General features: G+C 42.7%; 1 protein-coding gene across 1 annotated transcript in view; it reads right to left on the minus strand.

Moving 5' to 3' along the window:
- Positions 1–236: 236 nt before the first annotated feature.
- MAP3K8 (mitogen-activated protein kinase kinase kinase 8) overlaps positions 237–4,594 on the minus strand; it is a 17,899-nt gene continuing 13,541 nt past the window's right edge. Inside the window, exons 7-9 of the mRNA XM_035902430.1 lie at positions 3,154–3,306; positions 2,275–2,521; positions 237–786 (exon numbers count right to left, since the gene is read on the minus strand). Coding sequence (XP_035758323.1) covers positions 653–786; positions 2,275–2,521; positions 3,154–3,306 — 534 coding nt within the window. The 3' untranslated portion in view covers positions 237–652. The remainder of the gene's footprint in view (positions 787–2,274; positions 2,522–3,153; positions 3,307–4,594) is intronic.

Raw genomic sequence — 4,594 nt, forward strand, 5'->3', positions numbered from 1 at the left:
CCTACACCCATGGAGATGGGGAACAGCACGCTGCTTAGCTCTGACAGCCCAGGGAAGATGCAAAGTTAAAACACATCTGTAACCAAGGGATGCTTTGGCTCCAGAGACGGCCGATAGAAATTAGCTCAGCTTAAGGGAGGCCCTGGTTTCCATTAAGAATGACCAGAGACTGGACAAGTCTCAAAGACAGAACAAGACCGAACCAGTCTTTGACTGGTTAAATCAAGTTTGGTTGGTTTTTTTTTTTTTTTTTGGGAAGGTTTTCTCCAAGGACAGTTCAGATAGACTGAATCTTACAGCCCACATGCTCTTTTTTTTTTTTTGATGGCAGTATTTGCAAGCATATATTACAAGTTTTATAAAAGTGCAAGGCCCAGCACAGGAAGTTATCACGGATTAAGTCATTCCCAGCAGTGTTCTTCTCGCTGTCTTCTTGTTGGTCAACCAGCAGACGCACGAATATTGTTGCTTGGGATCAGCTTATCAGAGCCCCTAAGGGTTTAGCTTAATCATCTGTGCACTTAAACACTATTCACATTTTACAGCCTACAATGGCAATATTTTTATGTACAAATTTGAAAATCAAGTCTTAAAATCAAGTTTTAAGAGGTAGAGGCCCATTTCTGACCTGCTGACATAAAATTTTACTTAGTCAGTCGTATTCTAAGGCTGGTGGTCCCCTAACAATATTGAAGTAGCCAGCTAGAGCTCCAAGATCTATGTAGAGTGATCTTTGCCTCTTTAGCAGGTCTGACTCTTCCATGCTCCCAGTACACAACGAGGAATCTAAAAAGGAAAGAGACAAAGCATGTCCTTAGTGCACAAATAGCTATGTTAGTTCAGTTCCATGGTTGCAGACATTACTGGAGTAATTGGCTTTTATTGATCTGTGGTTTAGAAAGCTTCATTTTTAAGGACAATATAACATAAACCTCATATAAAACAAAATAAAAAGCTACCAAATCAACCCACATCTCCAGGGCAAAGAAAGGTAAGCAGTTTGCTGCTGAAAACAGCAAGTGTGTTCACCTATTTCAAAAAAACCTCCATCAGCTGGGACAGCTAGGCAGGGCTTCCTCATCCTGAAGCCACATCACTGAGCCACAGTGCTAAATGAGAGTTTGGTGCAGAAAAAGCTCAGCTAGCTTTCTGCCAGTTGAGAATTCCCCTTCCTTACAGGGGAATTTTCATTTAAACAGATGACATCCTCTTTGTGTCACTGAGTGTGACAATACAGAACAAATATGGGACCGTCAGTCTTAATTTATTTTTTCTTTTAAATCAAGGTCTGAAGAAACCTTTGCAATGGCAGAACCCCCCTGAATACTTGTGTAATGAGTGTCCTGGGATCTCAAGCACCTAAACTAAAGTTCCGGTTTAATGGTCAAATATTTTTTCATCTTCAAAAGAAATGATTCAGATGGTCTGAGCTGGTCAAAGGATTATGCACCCACAAGGCAAAATCCAGAAGGAAAATGCAAAGGCTGTGATTGATTTAAATGTCAATTGGATTCATTGCAACAATTATGCATTGCAGCACCCAAAACTTTGCATAGCTATCTTTTCAAATGCTTATCACAATCAAGTAAACCACTAGTCCGGGGTCAGTTTTTAAATGTATTTTGTCAGGACCCTCCAAACATATTTTAGAAGTAGAAGAAAAACATTTTGAAGCCTGTTAGAAGATTGCTGGCACCAAATCTCCCTTGGTCTTGATATTATCTGAGGACACACTGAGTTTTCTAACAGGTTCATGTATTATCCCCTCATAAAGCACTTATTAATGCACAAGGGAACTGCATTCTATCTTACAGTAATTTTTGTTTTTAAAACAAAAGGCTTGTACTGCTGACACTCAGCAACACTACAGTGATGGTTTTTTGTGTGTTTTTAAGGAAGCAAAAAGTGTTGGGTTTGGTGGTGGTGGCTGGTTGATATCAGTAAAACATCTCTACTACTGTGGCAAATTAAGGCAATTTGGGACAGCAGCCTATACTTTGTGAAGAAGTGCCCTGAATGACTGCCAGGGCTTTTTCATGAGCCAGCCCTTCCAGAGCTGCAGAATTCAGGCTAAATTCTTCCCCTGTTGAAGTCAATGGGCGTTTTACATAACACTTAATGAGCTCTGGGTCTGATCTCATCTGATTGGGATTTTTACTGGTCTCTTTCCAGAAACATTTTGAGTTTCGCTTGTTTCTAAACACTTACTCACATCAAGTTTTAACACAAAGTAAAATCTCTGAAGCGCGAGGTAAGTAAGCCTGATGTCATTACCTGTAATGTTTTCTGGCAACTGCAGCTCCTTCCTTGCGAGTAGTCTTTTCCTTTCAAACAATGCTGAGTCCAGACTCTGGCACCGAGGTTGCTCTTCTGGGGGTGGGTGTAAGGCTTCGTGTTTCAGTAAGTCTGCTGCAGACAGCCTGTGATTAGGATTCCTTTCTAGAGCTGCTTCTAGCAACTCTCTCATGGAAGTGCTGCAGTCTTCAGCAATGTCCTCTAAGGGAGGAGCTTGCTTGTGTATCTGTTGGAATAAAAAAAGACCAATGAAACAGTTATTCCAAAAACAATGGAAGAGGAAGTCACAGATAACCACATGAGTGGTCTGGGAATTTCCCACTTACAAGTCATCATCTCCCTGAGCTGGCCTGATCAATTAGAACAGAACATGTAACTGCGCAAAATCCACCTTTTTTAAAATCAGATTTTATCATAAATTTAAAAATTCAAAGCAACTCCTAGCAAGCTTAAAACCCAGTGCAATGCAGATTCACCAAATTTCTGTACCACATTAGAAGAACCAGAGAATCAAATTTTCCAGGCTCTGTTTTTTATCTGCAACTTCTAAGCAAAACATACTAGTAAAACACAGATGGGCTTGTTTCAATCAAGTTTCACGCTGTTCTAACCCTGTCCTTGCAGTAAACCCAAGGCCTGTAAACCATAACACAAACCACAGAGATGACTCCAGCTCAGTCTCTGTCTTCCCCTGAATGATCAAAACTCACTTCGTCCCTCCCTCCCCTGGAGCAAAGAGGATGATATCATCTCTCTGACAAATATTTTAGTAGTTTTTATATGAGTGGAACTTTGTCAACCAGAGTACAAGAAACCCTTCAACTGAAAACGAGCTACAACTTTGCTAAGGACACTTACAATGTAGAGGTAGGACGGATATGCAGAACGAGGATATCTGTTCACCCAGGGCGGGATACCGGTTTGCATATGAATAATAGTAGCTCCCATGCTGTAGATGTCCGCTTTTGTTGTGTGACCTCTGCAGAGAATAACTTCAGGGCTCATGTAAATCTGTGAAGAATAGTCAAAAAAAGATTAATAGATTAATCAACAGGGGAAAACAACAAACAAAGATGAATCGTGACATTCTGTGATCCGGGAAACCCCCTGCTGAAGGGATGCATCCCACTAGCAACTGCAACCTAAAGACCAAGCACCATCTGGGGAGTAAGATTTTTCTGCTCTTGCACATTACCACAATCACAGAGATTTTCTGGTCTGGCACCTGGACAAACTCGTATTCCAGGTTTCCTCTCCCAGACAGGCCGCAGCTCGGTGGCTATGGGACTTAGCTGAGCTGTGAGAGGCTGAGGTTCAAGCCATAGCTCTGCTTCATTCAGTTGGATAACAGGAACCTCATTCCACCCCAGCAAAAGGAGGTGCCTGAATTGACAGTTTTTGTGGGACAACGCTGGGATGGCTCCGTTCTGCTTGAACAACATGGGCATGCACCAGGAGAGAGAGGGTGACCCTGCTACAAGCCACCCAGCTGGGGGTAGGAGTCCACTCCTCAAATCCCCATTACATTGGATACTATGCAACTCTTCTGGACAGAACAGACAGACATACACCTTCCTGTCCTCCTTGCTCTTCTCTTCTCCCCCCACCCCTTATCCAATAACCTGCATGTTGGGGTATTACCCTAAGAAACATGCCGGGATGGTGAGGAACAAGCCAGGTCTAAGGCAAGGTATAAATTAAAAGCCAGGTCTCTTAAGTTCTGCTGCGTGCCCTTTCCACCGGGCTACCCCAGAGCAGCTATTAATGCAAGCATCCCTCTTCCATCCCTTTTTTTAAACCAAAAATTCTTATCTCAGCTAAACCAAAATACAGCTTCCAGCCAAAAGTTCCAGTGAAACGTTTGGATTTGTCAGGGCTCTGAAGAAGGATCGGGTGGGAAGCTCCTGCCAGCTCCAGGCAGCTGGGAGCACAGCTGGAGAAGACCCAGACAAGCTGGAAGTAGGAGGCACACCGTGGGTTTCAGTACAATGTGGGCACAGCCCACAACACACCATGTTAGCAAGCCGCCCTATTTGCTTCTGGTTTCTGCTTTTCCTTCACCCAATTTCCCTCTAAAGGAGTCAAACAGAACTTTAATTAGTTCAAGTCATCCTGCCACAAAGAATCACATTGAAAGCCATTAATTGACACAAGAGCAGGAAGTTAAGTCATCACCGCATGGTTTGACTACTTATTACCACAGATTGAGGACAGCTGTAGGGCTCACGCAAATTCCAAAGAATATTTCCCAGTAAATCACATATCATATCTGCAAACAGAGCTTTGCATCAGAAGCATG

Source organism: Egretta garzetta, unplaced genomic scaffold (genome assembly GCF_000687185.1).
Source record: "Egretta garzetta isolate BGI_Z169 unplaced genomic scaffold, ASM68718v1 scaffold369, whole genome shotgun sequence".
Classification (NCBI taxonomy): domain Eukaryota; kingdom Metazoa; phylum Chordata; class Aves; order Pelecaniformes; family Ardeidae; genus Egretta; species Egretta garzetta.